At 38.5% G+C, this 25,794-nt stretch overlaps 1 protein-coding gene across 2 annotated transcripts in view; it reads left to right on the top strand.

Moving 5' to 3' along the window:
- The window catches only part of btbd11b (BTB (POZ) domain containing 11b), a 56,925-nt gene extending 31,502 nt beyond the window's left edge, over positions 1-25,423 (top strand). Inside the window, exons 2-17 of one of the 2 annotated variants that reach the window (XM_060878192.1) lie at positions 6,774-6,917; positions 12,072-12,276; positions 13,359-13,511; positions 13,725-13,890; positions 14,498-14,587; positions 15,790-15,891; positions 16,298-16,391; positions 16,483-16,618; positions 17,200-17,420; positions 18,543-18,721; positions 19,650-19,755; positions 20,119-20,221; positions 21,503-21,584; positions 22,313-22,381; positions 22,468-22,596; positions 24,152-25,423. In XM_060878192.1, coding sequence (XP_060734175.1) covers positions 6,774-6,917; positions 12,072-12,276; positions 13,359-13,511; positions 13,725-13,890; positions 14,498-14,587; positions 15,790-15,891; positions 16,298-16,391; positions 16,483-16,618; positions 17,200-17,420; positions 18,543-18,721; positions 19,650-19,755; positions 20,119-20,221; positions 21,503-21,584; positions 22,313-22,381; positions 22,468-22,596; positions 24,152-24,361 — 2,189 coding nt within the window. In that variant the 3' untranslated portion in view covers positions 24,362-25,423. The remainder of the gene's footprint in view (positions 1-6,773; positions 6,918-12,071; positions 12,277-13,358; positions 13,512-13,724; positions 13,891-14,497; positions 14,588-15,789; positions 15,892-16,297; positions 16,392-16,482; positions 16,619-17,199; positions 17,421-18,542; positions 18,722-19,649; positions 19,756-20,118; positions 20,222-21,502; positions 21,585-22,312; positions 22,382-22,467; positions 22,597-24,151) is intronic. The other variant, XM_060878193.1, reaches the window with a different exon arrangement.
- Positions 25,424-25,794: the final 371 nt, after the last annotated feature.

The following is a 25,794-nucleotide window of genomic DNA, read 5'->3' as shown; positions in this document are numbered from 1 at the left end:
TTATGTACACGAGCCAGATAAATCACATTTTATCTTGAAACGTGCACACGTTGGAGTAAAGATACAGTATGGCATCAAAAATCTTATGGCAATTTTTCAAGCCATCTTGTACTTAACTCCTGGCAGCTTATCTTATAGAAAAGATTGATGTCTCCATTGCCATTTGTGTTTTATTTTAAGAGGAAATGTCTTGCTTCATAGTATCCAAAGCCTTCTTATAATTTGTCCTTTATTCAAATACTTGGTTTGTCTTTCTATGTCTTTATTTTTCTTGTGGGTTTTTGAAAGGTCTGAAATGTCATCATGATTCGTGTACTTAATGTAAACAGACACCATGCAGTCAACAATATGCTCCAAATATATCCAACTTTCTGATCACTTAACAATTCTGCATTGCTAAAGAGCTTGTGGTCGGTCTTTCTTGGAGACATATAGTGAATGTAGACATGGCATGGGTGCACCCGTCTCCCCTTCTGTCTCCTACTTGCTAAGGCAGGCTTTCTGACTCTGGCTGCTATACATATGGTCTCCATCTGCTGTGGACTATGTAAGATAGCATTTTTTCAAAAGATACTTGGCTGAAAGATTTAAGTGTGAGTGATTTAACCTATTAGAACAACATTATCCTTTGGCTTCAATTTGTGAGCATGCTAGATGACTTGATTGTAGCATGTGGGCTGATACTGGAGGGTGTTTAAATGTAGCATAGGAGAGACCACCATCACAGTACAGCTATCAGTACAGCCAAAGTAATATCATTAAAATTCACTGTCAAGAAATATAATTTATTGTATTTGGTGTGATCTTATCTCAGTGTAGTTCTGGTGACAAAGTCAGACAAACCCAATGGTGTGAGGGCAGAAGGTGCTGTACATTGGGTGTCGTTTTACATGATGTAGATGAAGTTACAAATGAAGTGAGGACGTACAATACCCAGTTGGGGGCTGTGCTCTGTAAGGAAGCCTGAGAGGTGTTTTTCCAATGCGTACAACTGAACAGAGAGTGTGTGTGTGCGTGTGTGTGTGTGTGCGTGTGCGTGTGTGTGTGTGAAGCAGGTTTGGCTCCACTTCCCTTCAAAATAGATTTAAATATATAGTGTGAACCGCAGTGAGGTCAGTGGCTGATCCGCACTCAGCCTGGGAAGGCTGGGAAATGTTCCTGTCTCGCCCAGCAGCTCTTCTCCTGCATGTTGGACTGTCGCATAGCATTGGCATTGCATTCAGCCAGGAGGTGTATAAACAACCAAGCTAACACTGGAGCACAAGATAAGCAGTGCAATACATTTCTGCTTTCATATTAATCACATTTTTGAAAGTCTTGTCCAAGTCAACAGGTTTAAACCAGAAATAATGTACATCCTTTTGCATTCTTGCCAAAAGCTGTCTCGCAGGTCCTGACCTGCATGTTGTTCTGTATATTGCCACTCTCAGTTACTCTTTGATATTGTTCTCGGCCATGGGATCCCCACACAATCGAGCACACTGTCCAGCTGGCTCACACATGTTTATTCATGTGATAGGTGATCCGTATCTTTGTATAGCCTTCATCTAATGAACCATATTGCCTATTTTTTTGCAGTCTAAACATATACGGTTGATTTATAGGTATTTGCCATCTATTATTCGGATATGCTTTAAGTACTGATGACCAGAAATGTTTGTATTTTTTTGGCTGATGATTGGAAAAGGTCAGTGTCTTCCACAGTTTGACAGAGCAGTATGAGGTCACAAGCAGCATACTTTAGCACATTGTTATTCTTATGGCTTTTATAAAAACAGACTTTTCCTGTAATGTGGGCTCCAGTCTACAGGCCAAGCCAGCGCAAAGAGCTGTTTGTGTAAGAACATCTTTATTATTGAATCTTTCCCTGACCTGCAGGTAGTAGTGGGTGGAATTGTACCACATTATTGGTATGTACCAGCATGTACTAGTGCTGGAATATCTTTATTAGGCATACCTTTACCTATAAAATATGCCTGTATATAAGCTGTATGCCACCTTTTATCTGTTCAATAAATATTAATGTTCGATAAGACAGGGGAAGAGACAGAACTCAAATCATAACAAACCATGAAAGCAATGTTATCTGCACTGGGTGACGTGACAAAGGCTAAGAGTCAGAGTGCACATTGAGAGGTGGAATTTGTCACATGATTATACAAAATAAGAAATTTTAGTTTGCTGTTTAACAAACCACTACAAAACATAATGCGATACTGATCACTGCAAACTGAAGGCCTTTGGCATAGACAATGAGGCACCTCACAAATCAATTCTCCTTCAATTGAAGTGTTCCGCTTCAGGCTGTCTCTCTATTTTTCTCTATCGCACCACAGTCAATGAGACTTCATTCTTCAAAAGACCCAATTATTCAGTGGAAGTGCCGTTATGAACCTCTTCCAAATAGTTGCTCAGGGCCCATGGGCTGTTGTCCAGGATGAGTTCTGAAGATGGAACAGACGTAATGCACTGTGGCAGTGCTGTTACTGTCAGAATACTAAAGAGTAGAGAGAATAGTGTTCAATGAAGCATAATTGCATATAAGTTTGATTTGAATACCAGAGCTCCATGTAAATGTTTTTTTTAATGTCCAGTTGTTCTTTTGGTTTTTCCATATGGAAACTCACGAAAGCATAATAAACCGAATAAACCTCGTTCTTTCCATTGATTTACTTATTCACTGTCTCTTTACTTCAAATGGGTGGAGGGCAGCATAAACTTGTAAGATCAGGTCACTGTGCCTGAATTTTAGAAGAGTGGGTTTTGTTTCAAATTTTTCTACTAAAGAAAAATACATTACCATCTCTACTTTTGCTTGTTTGCTTAAATTTATTTAGGATATTTTCTAACCTTTACTTGAAATTTTTTTTGTACCACATTGGGTGTCATTTTAACAAATAAGGTTAGAGGTCTAAATGATGTCAAAACCTTTCTCAAGGTTTGTAAATGTTTAAATTTCTCACAGTTTGATCATGACTTTGGATAGTTATATGCTATAGCAAAATGCACATAAGCCAAATCACTTTAGTTTGTAATCAGATACCAGCTGTCAGAATGTCTGCAATATTTCTGAGCTATTACATCATCAATACAGCGAAAAGCAATTTAAACTGAGTGATGAGACAGAGACCTTTGTGGAAAAGGATGACAGGGGGTAGTGGTGGCACAAGTGGTTAAGGCTCTGGGTTGTTGATTGGAAGATCAGGGTTCAAGCTGCCACTGTTGGGCCCTTGAGCAAGGCCCTCAACCCTCCCTGCTCCAGGGGCACTGTATCATAGTTGCCCCTGCACTCCGACCCCAACCTCCTCAGTTGGGATATGTGAAGAAAAGAATTCCACTGTGCTATAATGTTTATGTTGCGATAATAAAGGCTTCTATGCCCCCGTTCTTCTAATGAAATAATACATTTCCTTATAATTCATAAAAATGACTTTAATTTAAATGTAGAGGTTGGTGAGGCTTTCCTTGTGGTTGAGACATATAAAAGAGAGATAACAGGATAACTTGTAGTCAAGACTTTATATAGTAAATGTTCATGAAGTGTTTTCCCAAGCTGCCACACATGTAGTGAGAGAATTCCCCAGGGGTGATGTTTTTATGTAGTGTTTTGGAATTAGTTCCTTGTGCACCCATGAGACCCATTAAAGGCTTTAGAAAAAATCTATCAACTAGGAAATAAAATCTGCTTTACCAAGCTTATGTTCATTTATTTATTATTTCCTGGTTAGTAAATTTATGAGTTTTTGATGAGTTGACAGTAAGTGGGCTTTATGAAAAGAGAAGCATGAAACTAGAAACTGTTCTTTTTTCTTTACTTATGAAAATGAGCTGCAAAAACCTATGTATCCCTTAATAAAGCAGAGATCCGTGCCAGGCATTTATATGGACAACACATCAAATGTGTTCATGCATGTGTAGGACTTTTCAGCCTCCTGTAATTTGAACCGTTTACCTCAAGAGTGAGAGGGAGAGGTTGTATGTGTGGGGGGGAGGGGGATAAGAAAAGTGTGTGTGAGAAATGCCAGCTGTACCACCCGCTGCTTTAAATGTTTCAGGCTGTGCTGGAGCCTAGCACCCTCATTTGTCATGGAGAACCTTGCTGGACTCCTGGGGAGAGAATAGGAGAGTGTAAAGGGTTCTCGCAATTAAAACTTTTTTATCTTTACCCTTTCTTGTGCTCCTCTATTTTTCTTATTTGCTTTAAATGGACATCAGGTATCTGACGATATAGCAAAATAAACAACTATTTCGTCTAGCTTAGTTAATTTTTGCAGTAAGATAGATGTTTAATTAGTTAATAGTTACTTACTGCCTGTCAAGTGATTCTGTTCAAAATGATTTACTATTCAGCATATAATGCATTATTTTCAAGGCTCATCATTTACTCTTGTAGATTACTACAGTATGTTCCTCGATATGGTCAAAAGTTTGTGGACATTTGACCATCACATCTATATGTGGTTCTTCCCCAAACTATTGCCACAAAGTTGAAGTCACACAATTGATGCATGCTGTATCAATTAACAGAGTAACTGTAGCATCTCTGTTCCAGTCATGTTCCAGCATGGCCATGCCCTTGTGCACAAAGCAACCTCCAAGTAGACATGAAGATGATTTTTGCACAGGTTGGAGTGCTGAACATTTTTTTATAAACTTTACACCGATTGTATACCCCAGGCCATCTCGCCTTAATTCACTAATGCTCTTGTGGCTGAATTAGATAGAGGCCAAATCCCAGATGGAGGCCGTTATTACGTGGTGATTTAATATGATCGCCAGATGATCCACATGATCCACAATATTGTTTAGATAGTGAATAAGGATACATGAAATACCTATAATGCATTGCACGGTCTAGATTGAATTGAGCGTACCTCCGTTGAATAGGACAGTAGGACAGTACTACCCTTTAGATTTCGTCTTGTATTTGTAAAGTGTGTATAAAATGTTTTTTGGGAAATCATTTCTGTATTATGCATTCTATATTTTGCCATAAATATCTGCATCCCGAGAGAAGTAAAGGAATAGTAACTGTACTGGAAATTGCCAGCAATAAAGCAATGTACGTAGAATAATACATTATATAATCTGACTCGTTATCACAGTCAGAGCAACATCTTATTCAGCAAGAACTGCAATGTTTTTGTGTGATTGTGTGATTTTTTATGAATGAATTGCAGCCACCTCTCTCTCTCTTTCTCTCTCTCTCTCTCTTTCTGTCTTACACACACACTCACACACACATACACACACACACACACACACACACACTGAGCTTGGCTTATATCCTTGACAGATATCCTTGATATATCAAGCTGTGGCCTGTGAGCAGTGAGGTGTGGTTATGCATCTCTAAACACCTGAAATCCCTCCCATGCCGCAGGCAAGCAACCCACCCTGACACCCCAGCCCCGTTTCTATGGCAACCATGGACTAATTCTTCAAGGTTGTATATATCAGTTAGCAAGCAAAAGGTGCTGACTAAAAGACACTGCCCTGAATTTCGGATCTATAACAAACATTAGCAATGCATCTCAATTTTTAAGAAACTGAGAATGTGAGAGAGAGAGAGAGAGTGTGTGTGTGTGTGTGTGTGTGTGTGTGTGTGTGTGTGTGTGTGTGTGTGTGTGTGTGTGTGTGTGTGTGTGTGTGTGTGTGCGTGCGTGTGCGTGCGTGTGTGTGCACATGAGGGTGTGTGACTGACAGCAGACCATTTTCACCTCCAGCCATACTGTATCTGGAATTGTATTTACTTCACAACTGTAAATGAAACAGTTCTAACCAACAAACTCCCTTGTTGTCTGGACAAATAGAGTCATGTTTTTCTGTCACACAATAATTTAAGACACAACTGGCTCTAGCAGCAGAGTAATAGAGGCGGATACAGTTTTCTTATGACTACAGTTGTTACAGTATCACTATTTGTCAAGTAAAGTATCTGACTTGAGAGATTTAACTTTATATACCGTTGTGTGGTGCAATGTTTGTAAGGTAGCATGAAAAGCAGAAAAAAGTCTGGCATAGTGCATTGACTTTAAATTTTATAAATAAATTCAGATTGTATTCAGAAAAGAGCTGATCAGCTTGTTAAGCACAAGGGATTACAATTGTATCGACTGCCAGACACAGGCACATACTGTTCGTTACTGTAATCGCTGCGTGTTCTGAAAAATAATAGCTTTTCCATTCACCTTGACAAAGAGTGCAGATGGAGTGCTGTTAGGCAAGTCTTAGAATAGTGAGTTGTCTAACGGTTCTTCGATGTAGGCTTGCATCAAAAGGTCATTAGGTCCACCATCAGCATCAGTCAGTTATTGAAGTAAAAGTACAAAGTGATAAACAGCTACAGGAATTGTGTATATACTGTATGTTTTCATTGGATAAGAGAGCCATTTTGGACCATTTCTGGCCATTACAGTGTTCCTGCTTCTTTGTGGTTCCCAGTAATACACTCACGAGTAAGACTCATACTGTAGATAAATATCTTGACTTAATACTTAGTAACATACTAAGTAACATGCATCCAAAACTGTGTGTTTGAGTACATTAGTAGGACTAATGATCTGTGACCACACACCATCTAATTTCAGAATATTAATATGAAGGCCAGAAGAAAGAGAGCTGGCTTGAATGTCCTTCAGCAATGGGCATTTCTCCTACAGTAAAATAATGAAGCTGAAACATTTGAAAAACTTGCATCAGCTTTTCCATAAAGGTCCTAACACACTCTATTTTACTCTCTCTCTCTCTCTCTCTCTCTCTCTCTCCATTAGGTACCCTGAGTCTGCCAGACAGTTTTAACCTGCACAGAGACCAGCAGCGGGCAGGGAAACCTTCTAATGCCTACAGTCAGGCCGAGCTGCGCACTATAGAGCAGTGCCTGCTGGCCACACGTGTGGGGAGCATCGCTGAGCTCAGTGAGTGAAAGCCATAATCTCTTTTATAGCAGCTGGATCAATATCTCTTTTTATGAAAATAGTGTTTGTTCAGTTCTATGCATTAAAAGGAAATAACTGTTTGTGCATATGCGTCTAAGTGTTTACAGTATCTCTGTGTACATAATACAGTATTAAGCTACACCATTTATTAGGAATAGAGTCATATAAGGACAGTGTGTTTACATAGCTGATGCAAATCTGCTTTTCTTTTTCTGTCACTTTTCTCTCTGTGTCTCTCTCACACACACAGTCATACACATGCAAACACTTCCTTGCCACCTCTGCATATTCTAACACATGGCCTTATTTCAAGCCACAGACAGTCTGTCTACCACATCCCTCGTTTTATGAGTTACTATAAGGGCACAGTTATTGCCTATAACTCCATGTGTGTGGTTTGATGCATGCTCACCATTAAGCACATAAGTATAAAACACATTCCCAAAATACTTAACATTCCTTTAATATCAGTTTTAAAGATTTTTAAGATTTATGTCAGAAAATTCTGATTTACTTGCTTATGCAACAGTCTGAAAACTTAAGAACTGATGTATAAATGATCTGGATAATACATGTATTTTAATTCAATATGAGGTATAAAAGGAAGGCATCTATTACAGAAAGCATCAATATGATGATGATGACGATAACGATGATGATGATCATGATGATCATGATGATGATGATGATTATGACAGAACATTTTTATAATTTTCATAATAAGCTAGAAATACTATCTGTTTTGCACATGTTGCTGTGGCAGTATGACTAATAAGCACTCCAGTCTTGTGTCTTGCAATGACTACACACTTTGTGACCAGAACCCGTGTCTTTGTTTATATGAATTCTGTTTGCATAAAATTGTATGCTTTTATTGCCCTGAAAAAAGGTGGCTTGTCATCAGAAGGATAACATTAATGGTTGAATTATTCCTCTGTAATTGGACAGCAGAGTGCACTCAAAATGCCCCTGCACTTAAAACCTCTTCAAACCATTTTAATACCTACAATTCCACTAAAGTACGTCTTTCAACTTCACCAGTGTCTCCTTTGTATTTTATATTTTCTATCTATTTAATACCTATTTTTATTCTGCATCTGACTATTATGGCTGTCTCACTAGCACTGGAAGGGACGTTGAGGGTGCTTGCATCCACATCACACATAGCCTGCCATAGAGCTGTCATAGAGAAATTCCCCTTGTTTGGAAAGCCATCACAGAACATACTAAAATGGCAAAATCTATTTTTCAAATATTCATTAAAGATCTGGTAACATATAAGTAAATTTTTGCGGTGTCCCAAATTATTTAGAGAGCAGTAATTTGCACAACACTTAGACAGAGTACTTACGTCTATGTTATGTCTTATGTCTGTTTTGTGCATGCTAGTGAAATTAATGTCTTCAGTTTACATTGCTAGATGGATACTAAGTCAAAATAAACAGTCGTTTGCTAACAGTCACAGTATATCTACAACAGACATCATAAATGCAAGAAGATTTCTTACTACAGATCAGTGTAGAGAACATTTTGCATTTTTGTTCCAAACCTTCTGCAGTGTATTCACACAGAAATTGAATTGAGTGCAGCTGCTGCCAAAATGGCAAGGTTACTGTGATCTCTGGCTTCTGTTTAAAGAAAAGGTTCAAATGAAATCTAGTCAGACATTAGTTGCAAAACATCCAAGTAAAAGAAATTGAACATTCAAAATGCACTAATGGCATGTTTACATGCATTTAGATATTTTTTCCTTTCTTAATGTCCATGAACTAATATAACTGAATAAAATGTCTCTTTGAGAGCATCAGTGATTACAAGAGCCCTCTGTATGTCAGGAATCGCATTAGCACTGAGAATACACACTTTCTATCACCATTTCATAATTTCTTTACTGTAAACCATTAGAAGACACCAACATTTACATAATATGCATGTGTATTATACACAATATAACACGATGCTACATGATTTTGTTATAGTCTAAACCAGAAGGAACTTTCTTTCTATTATTTATTTATTTATTTATTTATTAATTATTAAATATGAACCCTACTATTATACAATTATAGTATGTCAGAACTGTGAGCTTGGTATATGAATTGTGAATTCTGGCTCATACAGTTCCTCTGCTTCAGTCACATTCATACTACGTTTCTATTTGCTCTCAACATGACAAAGAAGGTTGCTGCTTTATTTCACTTATTTGGATTTTCTCCCTTACACCACATCCAGTTCATCTAGATTGCTGGCCGAATTTGAACAAATCCACATCATTGCTTTTTCTGTGAATGTGTGGGTGTTTAAGGTGTGAGTGTTTTTTTCTTATGCCTGTGAATGGTAAGCCAGGCCACAGTATTATTTACAGTAGATTTCAGAATTTACTGGGGTATTAGCTTCCTTACAAACATCTGAGCAAGCATGCATACTGTCTGAAAGAAACATGCTTCATGGTTTCATCGTGAGTTGGTCAGAATTACCAATTAAAACACCATGGCCGACTAGCTCCCATTGAGTGTTTCCATGTTTCCACTTCATTCTTCCCTCTGTTTTTCTAAGAGATACCATTTCCTCTTTCAACTCTGATAACCACGCTATTTCTTTGGTCTTCCCTCATTACCCAGAATGCCTGTAGTATTTCTAGGCTTTGTTGCCAGTGCCTAATGCTTAATACATTAGCGTCGTACAGTATGTGCAGTTTTTCTGCATGAAAGAAAACTTTAGTTTTGCTGTTACAGTTTCATATATTTAGGATGTTTTCTGTGAAATGCCAGATACATTTTAAGCAAGGTTTTTAAATAAAAAAACAACAAAAAAATGCAACGTATTAAGATCCAGAAGATGTGTTAAAATCCGGAAAGGTGAAAGTCAGAAATTGCATGCTAAGATCTGTTAAATGTTAAATGAAAACAATATATATATTGTTATACAATATAATATATATATATATATATATATATATATATATATATATATATATATATATATATATATATATATATATTTTTTTTTTTTTTTTTTTTTTTTAAAGGCTTTTGCATACTTCTGTGACAGTGTTGCACAGAACAGGCCTGCCACCTGGCCCTCATCAAGGCGCTCATTCTTTATTTATGCTTTAGAGGAGGAAGGATGAGCCGTCAGTTGAAGCTCAGCTTTCCAACTTCTGTTCATCTGTTCTGATCTGTTCTGTTCTACACTTGCTACTGTATTCCCACTTTGTTCTCTCAGTCATGAAGGTCACCTTCATGGCCATTATCAAGCTCCTGGATATTGTGTTCATCTAAAGACTGGGAAAGCACAAGGGGAGAAAAGTGGCTTTAGATGCTGCAGAGTTTCTTCCTGTTGGTTAATCTGAAGTGGATATCACTCTCAGTCAGCTCCTACTGGCCCTTGGATTCACAGGAAATATCACAGGCTATCATGAATAAGAGATGAGAGTACTGGTCATGGAACTGCCCTCCGAGAGCAGCTTTCAGTCTCTTTGTCTCATTTCCAAATCCGCTTGACATCATATATACCTTGTGCTTATGCTTATTTGGTATCTGAGTGTGCCTGTAGCTACTGTACATCTCTCTTGTAACTGTAGTCTAGCACCTACATGTCTGCAGGTGCATATGTCAACACTTAGGTCTCTTTTTGTGAAAATGCACTTAGTACGTGACTTCTTTTTTTTTCTCGAGTTAATCATTGAAATAATCTCTATGTAATCCTGTAATTGCTGGATAATTGCTGTCTCTTTGCTCTTTGCTGTCATTTAATTCACATGGCATGCACGCAAAACCTTTATAAATGTGGCTTTTACTGCATTCATTATTCAATCCTGTCGTCGTGGCTGTGTGAGAAACACAATTATGTCAGTTAAACAACCCCTTGCCTTTTTTTTTTTCTAAATGATTGGGCCTGTTGTGTCTATCACACACTGGCTATGTGGATGTTCATTCATTGAAACAAAGAAGTAAACGATAAAAGAATAGATGGGACTGCAGCATTCTGATTGTTGTGTAATTTATAGAGGCATTTGCTCACAAGGTCTCACAGCATGGCACTATTTATTCATTGCCTTATGCAGTGTGAAGTGCTTGTGTATTTTTCTGAATGGATTCAAAAGTGCTAAGATCCATAGATTCCTAAGTTCCCACACAAATTTTATATTGAAGAGATAATGAGTAAATAACAATAAGCGATATGAAATTTCTGGTAATTAATACTGAATCCAGGGTGAATGATACTTTGAATGTCTTTTGATAGCTTATTTTTTTAATATACTTAAATTGTTTATCTGTGACCATGCTGTCTTATCCTTAGAGAAATAATATGAACACAGAATACTCGCAACAGGAGAGTGTTGCTCAACAGGTGGACATGACAAATGACTTTAGTGAACAGTTCCATCTCTGTGTGGTTGAAAGCAAGGCAGCCAAAAAACAAAATACCGTATTTGTGATCTAGGACTGGGCTATAATATATGAGACAAGGATGCAAGATATCATGATAACACTTATCAGTCTCTCCAGGATATTGTGATTGTTTTGGCCAAAAATGATTGATTTTGCTTCCGCTTTCTGTCAAAATTTGCAATGCAACTTCCTTTGGGGAAAATCGTTAAAATTACCAGCACAGGATTCTTCTTTTAAACTCCTGCTACTAAATGCACAAAAGTAATTATTATGATAGCTGTACCCATGTTCCACGCACATGAATCAAAGAGGGCCTTGTCTGACTGCATGTTGTGATGGGGTTGTGATGGCGTTGCATGACGTGTCAGCCAAAATCTGTGAAAAATCTGTGGTAATTTTGAAAATTGGAAGCTCTCAGGAATATTGCAGAGTTTGTTGATTTTGCATTAATTCTGCAAAATTCTGCAAAATCCTGGACGGACCAGGAAAAAACTCTGGAAAAAATATTCATACACTTCACTTAGTTAACTTATTTTTGCCATTAAACATGAAAAAAATCAACATGTTTTAAACACAACCCTACTGTTTTGTTGACAGCTTGCTAGCTAAAGTTTATATCGCATATCATTGAAATGTCTTCAAGTGTCACAAGATTTTTTTTTTTTACATCACCCACTGTTATGAGCCTCTTTTCATAGCTTGCTTGCTCACAACTCCATCTTCTGCCTACTGCTTTTAGGTGACCTGGTGTCCAGAGCCATGCATCACCTTCAACCCCTGAGTATCAAGAACCATACTAACAGCACTCCTGTGCACCAGAAGACCAGTCTGCTCCACTGGGAGCCTGAGGCTCTCTACACTCTCTGTTACTTCATGCACTGCCCTCAGATGGAGTGGGAGAACCCTAACGTAGAACCCTCCAAAATCACTCTACACACAGAAAGGTGAGATTGCAGGCCTGGATCTTCTGTCCTGTGTAAACTGTAGCAGAATCACTGTAAGAAGTATTATTTCTGCATTATTTTTAGACATGAGAAAGGATACACGAACCTTTTTTGCTTAAGGGTTCTGTGGGGAAAAACCATCTCAGAACCTTAACCACTGTTCCAGAAAGATATCAACCTGGGCAAAGTCAACTATTTCAGATATATGTCATCATGCTTCTTTGTATAACTGTTGATGGATGTATAGAAGTGACCACCAACAAGGTCTACATTTTTAGAAATGTGCGCAGCTGAATCTATGACATGCCCCAAGAGATGCAGTAACTATTCATGGATTATAGAAGCAAGCTTTTCGATTGTCTCAGACATGTGGATATGATTCACTTGATATAGAACTTGGAAGCATGATGCTCTACAAGTTAAGCTTTAAAACATGCACAGCTTTGTAGATGTGCTACAGGAGTCTTTAGTAAGTGCTTGTTACAATAGTGGTTTAACACAGGGCCACTTTCGATATCTCTCTCTCTCTCTCTCTCTCTCTATTTGTCCGTATCTCTGTCTGTATTTGTTCTTAATGCTAAAGTGGACATGGTCAACTATACACTAACTTTTGTTTCATTTCACTAGTGCAGCTTTATTTTTGCTTTCTAAAATCTTTTGCTAATAAACACAGTGTGACCCTGAATTTTTAGCTATTATTAAGAATGAATAAATGGATTCTATTTATGTTAATGAACCTGCACTTTCTTTGCCTTGCAAGCTTCATATCTGACCCCTCACTTGTGCCTACATAAAAGTGGGATCATTTTTAAATTTGAAGGGATCCCAGACACAATGCATACATCAGAACGACTGTGGCACTTTCTGACAAGTGTAAAAATTAAATAAATCAAATAGCGCACATCCTAATCGTATCTCAAAGTTGTATAGTTATATCATTTATATCATAGAAGACCTTATTAGACAAATTACACTCCTTATTAAATAGCCCAATATTTTGTTCATTATAGTTGCTACAGCTGCAGATGCTAGAGCGTATCGAAGTGAGTAATTGTGATTCTGCTTGTTGTCTCTCCCTGCAGGCCATTTATGGTACTTCCTCCCCTTATGGAATGGATCCGAGTGGCCGTAGCCCATGCCGAACACCGCCGCAGCTTCTCGGTGGATAGTGATGACGTTCGGCAGGCGGCACGGCTCATGCTGCCAGGAGTAGACTGTGAACCTCGGCAGCTAAAGTAAGAGGTCATATCAAAATACACCAGATGCAGGTGTCACAGCTTTTAGGGAAACAAATTTAGAGCTATTGAAGACAGATTTGGGACTATATTCTATGTGTCACTGAGGCCCTACAGTGATCAAAAACAGTAGTTGTTTTCAGATCTTGGTATTACAAGTCATTGTTTTTTTGTCAAAAGAGTGAGTCATGTTTTTTGTATTTCTCTCAACAGGACAGATGATTGCTTTTGCATGTCACGAAAGCTGGATGCTGCATCTACTGAGGCAAAGTTTCTGCAGGACCTGGGGTTCCGCATGCTCAACTGTGGTCGCACAGACCTGGTAAAGCAAGCCATCAAACTACTCGGAACTGAAGGCATCAACAGCAAGAGTGAACAGGTAACACACCTCATGCATTTACACTGTAAACATCATTCATTCATATTCAAATAAATCTAGAGGTTCTGCACTAAATAAAAAATGGTCTACTTCCAAATAACCAGCACAATAGCAGTCCTCTCAGTACAGCCCTCATAAACCTCATCCACATTTGTCTTATGAAGATATTAACTCTACTAAGACTCTTTCATTACATCAGCACAGTGGTGCCACTGTCATTCTCACAGTGTTTTATGGTTAATCGTAGCAGTGGGAGCCAGCGTACAGGCCACACGTCACCACTCTCTCCATCATCCCGCTAGCTTGGCTGCACCACTGAACTCTGGGAGGGAAATGTAAGCCGTTCCCGACCTTTTTCACAGAACCAGGAATGGCGTCAGATTTTCCATGGGCTCTTGTTCTGGATTAGGCTGAATCCCTTCTAGTCTCTGTGTATACACAAACTTTCAAAACCCTCCTTTATTAAGTAAATGTCTACAGTCTACAGTACATTCAACTGAAATCAACTGGTGTCACTTTACTATAAGACAATAAATAAGTAATATTTTTAAGTCGGTATGACTTCTGTGTATCCCTGTGCGCGTGTGTGTGTGTGTGTGTTATTTAGGGTATGACTCCACTAATGTATGCATGTGCTCGTGGTGATGAGGCCATGGTTCAGATGCTGTTGGATGCAGGAGCTGATATCAACAGTGAGGTCAGTGGTTATAAAATTCAAGAAACTCTTATACCACAGCATCATTGATTTCTTAAATCGGACTGTTTCAGAAGGTGTTTTATTTTCAGTAACAGCACAGCTCTAGAAGTAGTTCTGGCTTAAATGGTAAATCATGAGTTTTTTTCTAGGTTAATGGTTAATTCACAGTTTCAAAGAAAATTATTTAACAAAGAAAACCTGTATAATCTCTCTGTAACACAACATAAATGGATGGGGAGAGGTAACAACTGCTCTATAGCTGTTATAATGTAAGTAAGAACAGGAACTAACTTGTCTTGCAGACATTCCACAACATTAAACGTAGCTATAAACAGTTAAGAAATGCATGGCATGCTTATTAATAACTTACAAATTATAACCATTGGCAAATTGCTGTGGTATAAGAAGAATAAAACACCACAGGACATGTTGTGATAGAAAAACAATCCGCTTTGATGTGTGAACAGTAACAGTAACTTTACATTTATTATTTTCTTATAACAGCACACTTGTTTTATTCCTTTGTTTCTGTTTAACAGAGCTTCCTCATGAACCCATCAAACCCATGTTACCATTGTCTTCCATGTGTCCCACTGTTTGTATTCTTGTGTACTGTGTCACGGTGTAAGGATTTTCCATGTAGTCTTTCTTAATATGGAGTCATCTCTGAAACTATTGAGACATCCCTAAGCTGTTTAGCTGGAGACGTCAAAGCAAATAATGATTTGTTAGTGATTGCAAGATTTGCTGTTGTGGCTGGAACCAGTCACACTTGAGTCATGCTGTAAGCTATAGCAATAGCAGGTCACAGTCAATATGGAAATGTTTTTATTACAATATTACGCAATCTGAGCACATTGTTATTTTACATACTGAGTCATTATGCTTAGATGTGAATAAGACATGATATGTTTCCCTAACACTGGCAGAGAACATTTAGAAATTAGAGAATTACAGAATAATGTCACTATATATCTCTGACCTTTTCCCCATCACAAGCTAAATCTAACTGTGAACGTGACAAACGTCTTCTGGGAGCCATGTGCCAAGATTTTGCTGAGAACAGCGTGTGTCTGTTTCCCCAAGCCAGCACTTTCCCTGACTGCTTATTTGTGTTTGTGTGTGTGTGTGAGTGTGCATGTGTGTGCCTGTGTGTGTTGTGTGTGTGTCTTTATGCCCTGACTCCCCTGTACTTCCTTCAGGTGCCCAACACAGTGCACCAGCACCCCTCAATCTACCCCGAGACTCGGCAAGCCACGGCACTCACCTTCTCCGTGCTCCACCAACACGTTCCCGTGCTGCAGGTAGACGTCCTCCGCCTGCCCTGACAGCACACTGAACACAGAACATACAACTTACCCTGCATTGTTGTTAGGATTGTGCATTAGGTCTGTTTTTTTTTTTTCATGTAGTCTCTTGACATTTTGGTCAGTTGTGTGTGTGGGTGTAAAAGCTCTTCTCAGAGTCTTTCCCTAGCGACCGTGCTACACCCCATTTGCCATGTTTCTCATTATCAGCCATTTTCACTGCGTTTTGCATAGCTGCTACGGATGCTCAGTGTGTTTTCTCACTCAGCAGAAAATGTGTCTTATAAGCAGATTAGTATGTCTAGATCACATTTCAAAAGTGGTCAAGTGTGAACTCATGTCACATTGGCTCTTGATCTTTCTCTCACATCTTGCCTTTCCTCTCTATATTTCTGTCCATCAGTTGCTGTTGGATGTTGGGGCAAACGTGGAGGGCTCTTTGCAGGATGGAATGGAGAACTATACAGAAACACCTCTGCAGTTAGCCGCCGCTGCAGGTAATCTAATACTGTAAACATCGCTCAGTAAGGGCGAGACACAGGCAGTGGAGAACAGAGGTGAATGCAGATCTTTCTTGTGCGTCTGCAGGTAACTTTGAGCTGGTCAGTCTGCTGTTGGAGAGGGGAGCTGACCCTCTGGTGGGTACCATGTACCGCAACGGCATCTCCACAACTCCACACGGCGAAATGAACTCTTTTAGCTTGGCCGCAGCACACGGACACAGGTAGCATGCATACACTTAGAGAGTAATATAACAGCAACTCTGTCATTTTATTTCCTGTAAACCTTACTGTAAAATGGTGCCATTATGGATTTAGAGTACTAAAGCATGCTGTAATGAAAGGACATGCAATGTTTCGCATTGCAAAAACATTTATCATAGCTTTATTTCAAGGCCTGTGTGTATATATTTTTTGTTACATTTTTAGAGAAGGAAAGTAAAAAAAAAATCCAAATAGTCAATTTATTTTGATGACACAGTAGCCGTGAGATGTCCCATTAGCTCAAAATATAGAGATAATAAAGTAATACAAAATAGTGAGAGCTCCTAATACATAAAATAATACAAATCATAACAATAAATAGCTGTCAATATTTCTAGGTTGAACATCAACTCACCAAGTTCTCAGTTAAGCTAGCTCTGTAAAATATTTAAGGAAATATTGTAGGAAAATACCAAGAAACTCTTATTGTTCAGCCAAAATAAGACAGATAGTAAACTTAACTAAAAGATTTAGATGTCAAGTACTGATGTAAACAGCACATGAAATTACATTATATCTATGCTGTGCCTGTACGGTTCAGGAATGTGTTCCGTCGGCTACTGTCCCAGTCTGAGAAGGAAAAGGGGGATGTATTGTCCCTGGAGGAGATCCTGGCTGAAGGGACGGAGGCAGGGGAAAGGAATTCTTTGCAGATGGAGGCAGCACGCACTGGAAAGGCCAAAATCAGAGCTCTGAGAGAAGCTCTGTACCACAGCTCAGAGCATGGCCATGTGGACATCACACTGGATATACGCAGCTTAGGTTAGTATTAGTATCTCAGGCCCAAATTCTTCCTGTTATATTTTTCCAGGCACCATATCACATATATTTGATCATTCCTTCCATATAGAAAATGCAAAATATGGCAAATATGAATGTGTAGAAGTAATCTGTAAAATACTGCAAGTGAAAACATATCAAGACATAACATATTCTGTATTTTGCTTATACAGAAGCAACATTTTTTTATAAGATCAGTCACATGGGTAATGTTAGCATAGTGGTGGATGATAGCTAATGCTATCTGTAGGTAATTTTTTCATGGATTGCTCGATTACATTTTGTTACTGGTGTCTAAAACATTGACCTGTTGTTATAGTTTGCTCCCGTGAAATTAGCTTAGAGATCAAAGAAGTTTTGCCTACCAGCTAGCATCCAGTTTTCTTGCTAGTTCCAAGTATGATAAATAACAAAAGGACACTGGTAATTACGTGAAGCATTTTAAGCATGAATTAAACATCCAGTAGCAGCAAGTTGTTTGCGAAATACTGGATAGAAACAAGTAATTCAACACATTGCTAAGACTGCATTTCCTCCCTGATGAGTCACTAGCATTTGTTAGCACTGCAGCACTGCACATGAACTGTTCACAAACAGAAGGTGCCTTTGATAAATCTTTGATGCCGCAGAGAATTTCAAGCCACAGAGCAACAGAATTGCAACAGAATGAGTTTACCTGATGTCACTATGTAAAAGTAAATACAGGACACAGAAGCTTGTAATCGAAGTCAAATACCTTGTCTAAGACTATAAATACCCATTAAAAATTGGCGCAGCGGGTAGTGTTGCTACATCACAGTTATCAGTGATCAGTGTCTGTGCAGTGCATTACGTGTTCTCTGTGTGTCTGTGTGGGTTTCCTCTCGCCTCTCAGAAACAAGGATTGTCTATGTTAAATTACCGCTAGTTGAATGAGTGTGGAATCCAAGGTGAAGCAGTTACTTGTAAAATATATATTGTTCATCCTTGAGTGCTGCAAAAAATATGCAATATGAGGGTACAATCTACAATGATAGAGCTAAATACATTATTATGGTGATGTGATGTTACACCTAGCATGTGTGTGTGTGTGTGTGTGTGTGTGTGTGTGTGTGTTTGTGTTAGGAGTGCCATGGACGCTGCACTCGTGGCTAGAATCTTTGCGCACGTGTTTCTTGCAGCACAGGCGGCCGTTGATCCAGGGTCTGCTAAAGGAGTTCAGCTGCATCGAAGAGGAGGAGTACACCGAGGAGCTCATCACACACGGCCTGCCTCTAATGTTTCAGATCCTCCGTGCCAGCAAGGTCTGCAACAACCTGCACCACCACACATACACACATCCCACTCAGCCCATTCTGCCTACACACAGCATTCTAAAACTTTACCACAGATTTCTTATTACTTGCTGATAGGGACAGTAATGTAGCCTGTGATCCGCTGAACGCTTTAAACTGTGAGGTTTGCTTGGAAGCAGAACAGTGTTATGTAATAGTGTGGGCTTTGCTTTGACTCTGGTGGAGAGGTTCAGTCACATACCTGCTCAAAGTGCATTCTTCTTGCATGTATAAGAGCAGCGATAGACTCCACTTCAGTCCGACGTTCCAATCAGGCTAACCGCCTGTACAAATCCCCTGCTGTCATGCCAGCCCTCTATTGACTGCATGCAATTGGTTGTGTGGCTGAGTGCAAGCTGGTGGGTGTGTATGTGTGCAAATGTCAGAGGTGATCTATGGGAAATCCAGTCTTTTTTGTGCAATGATGATTGTACTTTGGCTCTCTTACATTATAATACATACATTATAAACCATGATGCATATTTGAAAAGCATTCACATACACAAAAGATAGCGATATCACAGAGAGGAAAAAAGAGAAAGAGAAAGACGTACAAAGGAAAACTGCAATGCAGGAAAGAGTGAAAAAACTGTCATGTTGACGAGGAGCTCCTCAAAGTTGCACTCATCAGTCAGACTACAAGGAGAGGGAGCAGATAATTCAGCTGGGGATTTTGGTCTACCCGGTTTCCACCTACCTATACAAAAGAGAGCTAGAAGAGGCATAGCACAAATGAAAATAACATTAAACTCTCCTCTGATTTGCATCCTGTCTCTCCACAAAGTTCATGCCTCTCCGCCCCTGCAGCACTTCTGTTTCAGCATCAGTTAAGCACGTGCGCACTTGTGGCCATTATTTGTGGTGTGTGTTGTTTTTATGATGTTCATTTATTTTGTAGAATGAGGTGATCAGCCAGCAGTTGGCAGTGATCTTCACTCAGTGCTACGGACCCTACCCTGTTCCTAAACTCACTGAGATCAAGAAGAAGCAGACCTCCAGACTCGGTGTGTTACCATCATTTCTAAACGTATATGTATATTTCCATTTATACATAGTCATACAGTATGTATTCATTTCCTGGGTGATTTATTTACTGTATATTTTGGTTTTACTCAGCTTATTGTAAGAGATCACAGTAAGGTTCTCCATGTGTCTTTTGAATAGAGACAGCAAATGCATTCATGATGTTTTTCTTCTCTTTTGTTTGGAGACATCACAGCTCTCAGATTACAGTCATCTTTCTCATATAAGGCCTCCTCTGCCATCTAGTGTGCAATACCTTTTCAGCACTGCTTTTGTTGTTTTTTTATGCTCATGCTAACTCCATGAGCGCGGCTGATTATTCATGTTGCCTGTGTTTGTGTTAGATCCACACTTCCTGAACAATAAGGAGATGTCAGATGTGACATTCCTGGTGGAAGGAAAGCCTTTTTATGCTCATAAAGTTCTGCTCTTTACTGCCTCTAACAGGTGAAATCATGCACTGCACTCAAAGTCAGCTATACTGTACTGCAGTTAAAGGAAACCTCCACCCTGAAATGCATTGTGTTTATACTGAAATATTTGTGATGTATTTAATGATTGTAGTGTTGATTTACTAGCTGGTGTTGTGTGTTTTTTTAGAGGTTGTTTGCCATGTTGCTGCCACAGATGAACATGATAATGCAGTTACAATGCCTTTCAGTAGATACTGTAAAGATCAATTTAAAGTCGTGCTACTAAGCACTTACACTATGCACTATGCATTCTAGGTCTAGCGTATGATATTAAGAAGATTAGTATCGACTCAAATGGAACGCTAATGTTTTCTTTTACTAACAGAAATTATAAGTCAGTTCCCAGTCAATAATAAATGATGCACATAATGCAATACTGCTTTAAAATATTGAAAAATAAATTACCCAGTCTGGGCTAATTTAAAAGATGTTTATAAGATGTTGTCCAGCAGAATGTTGTCCGGCACCTTGAATATTATTTTCTTATCAAGCCTCAGCACCCATTAGCCCAGTCCTCTTCACCTACAAAGCTGAGTGCATGGTGTCCAACAATTCTCACTTAATTTTTTTCTGGTTTAATAAGTGCATCATCTGGCTTCCTAAGTGCACATTTTCTTGTTAGACTTTTCAGTGAAACACACTATACTACTCCTACTTTTTATACTACAAATGGCATGGAATTTTGAAAAGTAGAATTAGAAGTATGCAGTTTGGGAAACACAATCTTAAACCAAATCTAAACAACAAAGGTGATGTTAGTTCTTAAAAATCCAAAGATCAATAGCTACAACCTTTGATTTAAAATGGCTAGTTAGCGATCTACAGTATGACAAGCACGATGGTATTAATTGTGGTATTTGCAGTATTAGGTGGCACGTTAGAAATTGACGTGTTTGAGCAGAATATACAGAGGGGGAGGTGCAAGGAGTTTACAGAATAAAGATGAACTCACTGCTGTATAGCTCTTCAACTTTAGGTGATGAAACAAGGGTTAAATCCCACCTATGTTACTGTCATCTAGTACAGTAGGCAAACAACATTGGGTGATGCAGGGAACAAGAAGAACACACACACACACACACAGACATAAACCATCAATACATTTTTGATGCTGCTGCAGATAACGTGTTAAGACAGTCAGGGTGGATTTTTCTTTAATTGAGTTGCACTTGCATTCTGAACATTATATAATTGTTCATACACAAGGTAATATATTTCCCTGACACTGTATGTCTTTTGTTTGTCTTTCATAAAGGTTTAAATCTCTACTAGCAAACAGACCTGCATCAGAGAACACCTGCATTGAAATTAGCAATGTGAAGTATAATGTATTCCAGGTTTGTGCATTTCTGCATAGACAAATCTAGACTGTATCGTTCATCTGAGTCTCTGTCCACCCGGTTTGTAATATATAGAGTTTAATGTGTTAAAAACTGGGGGGCACGGTGGCTTAGTGGTTAGCACGTTCACCTCACACCTACAGGGTTGGGGGTTCGATTCCTGCCTCCGCCTTGTGTGTGTGGAGTTTGCATGTTCTCCCCGTGCCTCGGGGGTTTCCTCCGGGTACTCCGGTTTCCTCCCCCCGGTCCAAAGACATGCATGGTAGGTTGATTGGCATCTCTGGAAAATTGTCCGTAGTGTGTGATTGCGTGAGTGATTGAGAGTGTGTGTGTGCCCTGCGATTGGTTGGCACTCCGTCCAGGGTATATCCTGCCTTGATGCCCGATGACGCCTGAGATAGGCACAGGCTCCCCGTGAGTCCCCGGTAGTTCGGATAAGCGGTAGAAAATGAATGAATGATTGAATGAATGAATGTGTAAAATCTCATAAGCATTTTTCATAAAAATCAATTTTTTGGTGTAAATATTTAAATAACATTCTATAACTTTATTTACATAACCTCATGCTTTTACTGTAAAGGAATTTTGAGTGCATATTTTTTTCAGTATAGAGTAATGAATTACCTGCCTGTATTAATCACACACACTACATGTGTGTAAATAATGTAAAGGCTATCATTATGTAGTTTCTTTCTAAGTGACATTAATTATGCATTTCGTCATAGCTGGTGATGCAGTATCTGTACTTTGGTGGAACAGATACACTACACATCAGGAACACTGAGGTCATGGATGTAAGTTTTGTTACGTTCTTCACACATGATTCATAAATAATAAATCATTATAAGAAGAAGAACCATGAAATGTTGTGTGCTAACAGACTCTTGTCTATCAGCTTTTGTCTGCGGCTAAGTTTTTCCAGCTGGAGGCACTACAGAGGCACTGCGAGATCATATGCTCCAAGAATATCAACACTGAGACCTGTGTAGAGATCTACAACCATGCTAAAGTATGGAAAATTAATTTTTTTCTTTCAAACTTTTGATTCTTTTTTTCAGAATCAATTCCGCCAGGTCTATATTTGGAGATGGTGCATTAAGTCCAAAGCTTATGTCAGTGTTTGCGTGGGGAAAGTTATGCATATTCAGAGATGGTTAAGAAATCTTTTCAGATTATGCAAATCACCTGTTTGTTGTTCAAGCATGAAAAAAGGAAAAAGAAAAGAAATCTAATATGAAGAAATAGGGATGATAAGATGGAATTCATTGAAATAAACTAATATAGGAATTGTTTATGGTTAATATAATTTACAATACCGTTATACTTGTATAATATAATAATTACATACATTCCTGAAAATGTGCATTAATTTACATTATATGGACAGCTGACCATCACACAGATATATGGTTCTTATCCAAACTACTGCTACAAGGTGGAAGCATAAAATTGTAGAAAGTCTTTGTATACTGTAGCATTATATTCAAATTCAATTTTATTTGTGTAGCGCTTTTAACAATGGACATTTTCTCTACGCAGCTGTACAGAACATAAAAATAATACAAAAAGTTAAATATAAGGATTAATATAATACAAAAATTCAAGATTAATATTAGACATATTTAAATGTGTTTGTATTTATCCCCAATGAGCAAGCCTGAAGTGACTGAGGAAACCTTGAGAGGAACCAGATTAAAAATGGAACCTCATCCTCATGTGGGTGACACTGGATGGTGTGATTAGAAATATACTGTCTGACAATTGTGTATTGATAAGAAGGCCACATGTGATTAGCATCTCCTCTTAGAATGTCCTAATGGAGCTGGTACATCATTACAGTTTCTCTTCACTGAAACTAAGAATTTCAAACATATACCAACATGAAAATGTGCCTGTGCACAAAGCAAGCTCCATGAAGACATGGTGTGCCAAGGATGGTGTGGGGTGTCCTGCACAGATCCCTGACCTCAACCCTAATGAACACCTTTGGAATGAATTTGAACACTGACTGTGCCTCGGACTTCCTCACCTGATAACAGTGCCTGACCTCACTAATGCTCTTTTGGCTGAATGATCTTTTGGCTCAAATCCCCACAGCCACACTCCCAACATCTGATGGGAGGTCTTCCCAGAACAGTAGAGGTTATTATAACAACAAAGGTTAATAAAGCTGGACGGAACGTTCCAAGAACCCGATATGGGCGTGATGGTCACGTGGCCACAAATGTTTGGCTGTATAGATTAACAATATGGCTTCATTGTCATCATTAGCAGTTTGGGTTTGATAAGGGTAAGCTGACTGTCTCACTTGTCTCCTCACTTATGAATTATTTTTCAGAATTTTATCCCTAAATAATTCATAAGTAAGATGCTCTCTCTTCTAAAGCCCTCCATGCAAAAAAAGAAATAAATAATAATAAAAATAATAATATTTAAATAAATACATGGGCTTAAATAAGAGAATATTAACACTATGTCAAATTTTTGGATTTAATATTGACCTCTGAATAGTGCTTTAGTCTGTAGTAGTGTCTGAAGTCCTAATTGTGCTGTTTACTCCTTAGTTCTTGGAGGCACCAGAGCTGTTGTCCTACATTGAGGGCTATTTCCTGAAGAACATGGTCGTGTTGATCGAACTGGAACCATTCAAGCAGCTCCTCTATGACACCCCAGTGGAGAGCACAGGCCATGACGTGCTACATGCCATGGAGAAGACTCTGGCCACCAGAATTCACTCCATCCACTTATCATCATCCAAGGGATCTGTAGTTTGAGACTGTCTCAGTTGCTGCTCTGAAACAAATTAAAGCTCAGTGCTCAGTGCTATATAGCAGGGTAGGTTAAGTATGTGTTCTGTTTGGTATTGTAGCAGTACCTGATACGTTCACTGGCTAAGATTTTCAGCTGTATTAAATCACAGAATGGAGCTAATGTTAACGGGGCTCAGCAGGCGGTAAATTGCTTCCTGATAGGAGCTTTTAGATAAACAGCATCAATGGTTTGGGCATTTTTGAGGAGACACCATGCAGTTTGTCCTTTTTTTTTAAAGTACTGTTATTATAGTGCTGCAAAACTGCAGTGATAGAAAGGAAAATGTAGTACCTTTTGACATTTATGATAGAAAACTCCACCTCAAACTTACTAGAGAACGCTTTTATAAATCCATCTTCAGTATCAGAGGCTTCTTAAAAGTGCCACAGTGGCCATCACACAAACATACACACACACTACCATGGCAATAATCAATACAGTTATAATAGCCAGCCATCAGACTAGCAGCCATCTTTGTAGATGTTTTGTGGCATGCCAGATTTATATCCTTGCTTCCAATCAGCTCTACGTTGTGAAAGTGTGTGCCTTTATCATCACAAACTGTCATCCGTATAGCAAGAGGATCAAGCTTAAATAAAATATGGCTATTTTTGTAAATAAATAGTGTAAATTTCCACCTGTAATTATATGTATATAACAGATTTCCCCACTCAACATATATGTACAAAAGTCTTAAAATTAGTTAACAGTTGTAAATGTGCAGATGCATGTATTTTTTATTTGTTTTATCAGTGTTATGTTTGTGTATGTGGAGTATTTTGTGTTAGACAAAAAGAAAAGAATCCTATTATGAGCATGGGGATTAGAAAGCCATAGCTGTGAATATCTTTGTTTCTGAGGAGCTGGGACGAGATCCTCGACTCAGGAGGTGCCTGCAATATGTTGTCTCTTTTCATGAAGTTTGTGCAACTGTGTGTAAATTCCTTCTGTGACTAAATCGTTTTCTTATAAAGATTAATACAAAAAAAAAAAACACTTATCTATGCTTTAATTTATTTTATATAGGAATCTGGTAAACATATGCAGTTAAGCTGTGGGATTTTCAATACGTTTGCATGAAGAATGAATTGCTCTACTGAAACAGAATTGTTGAATTGCTTTGCTGGATCTCTTTTTAGAGTCTGAGTTGTGGCTGGCTGTAATAGTTGAGTGCACCTTGCCTGTAGCAGTTTCACAGACATGGCAGCTTTAATCTTGGCAAACCAGACATTTATGGAAAGACATTTATGGGAAGAAATCACTTCACACTGCACTAAATTAATTCACATTATTATTATCTTCTCATGGCGAGCAATGAAATTAGCAACATAACAATTGTTCTAATATAATTTCTATAATTATTTGTGTAAATTATGGTGCAAATCTTAGTTCTGTC

The sequence above is a fragment of the Tachysurus vachellii genome, chromosome 9, assembly GCF_030014155.1.
Source record: "Tachysurus vachellii isolate PV-2020 chromosome 9, HZAU_Pvac_v1, whole genome shotgun sequence".
Lineage (NCBI taxonomy): Eukaryota > Metazoa > Chordata > Actinopteri > Siluriformes > Bagridae > Tachysurus > Tachysurus vachellii.
This window is presented reverse-complemented; position numbering and strand designations above follow the sequence as displayed.